Genomic DNA, 479 nt, shown 5'->3' on the forward strand with positions numbered 1-479 from the left:
TGATGCTAATGAACAAATGACTTTTAGCACGGAAACTAAGGATGTTACCCCAGAAGGGCAGGCTGATCTCCAGACTCCAACTGATTACCTGACAGATAAAAAACCAATAGGAGAGCAAAATAATATTAAAGAAGACTCTACATTATTTTATAGACAATCTATTGAGACTCTGGATGATTCAAAAATGACTGTAATTAAACTAGACGCAACTTCAAAAAAGATGAAGATGGATCTTATAGTCATGGGGGATCTCAACCTGCCATCGGCGGGCGAAACGTCAGCGGTGGCTCGGGAGTTCCTGGCCTCCATGACGACCATGGACTTGACCCAATTAGTTCATGCACCCACTCACATAGGAGGTCACACACTGGATCTGATTTTTGTCTCTGGCCAGTGGCAAAATGATCTGGAAATGGGGGAGATAGTCATAGAGCCCTTGTCATGGTCAGATCATGCACTCCTGAGGATGGACTTCCGGA

At 44.3% G+C, this 479-nt stretch overlaps 1 protein-coding gene across 1 annotated transcript in view; it reads left to right on the forward strand.

Moving 5' to 3' along the window:
- Positions 1–259: 259 nt before the first annotated feature.
- Positions 260–479, forward strand: part of LOC107295777 (thyroid hormone receptor alpha) — a gene marked incomplete at its 5' end in the record, with an annotated part of 20,965 nt that continues 20,745 nt past the window's right edge. The window contains one exon of the mRNA XM_015825100.1: positions 260–269. Coding sequence (XP_015680586.1) covers positions 260–269 — 10 coding nt within the window. The remainder of the gene's footprint in view (positions 270–479) is intronic.

Source organism: Protobothrops mucrosquamatus, unplaced genomic scaffold (genome assembly GCF_001527695.2).
Source record: "Protobothrops mucrosquamatus isolate PMUCROS unplaced genomic scaffold, P.Mucros_1.0 scaffold2483, whole genome shotgun sequence".
NCBI lineage: Eukaryota > Metazoa > Chordata > Lepidosauria > Squamata > Viperidae > Protobothrops > Protobothrops mucrosquamatus.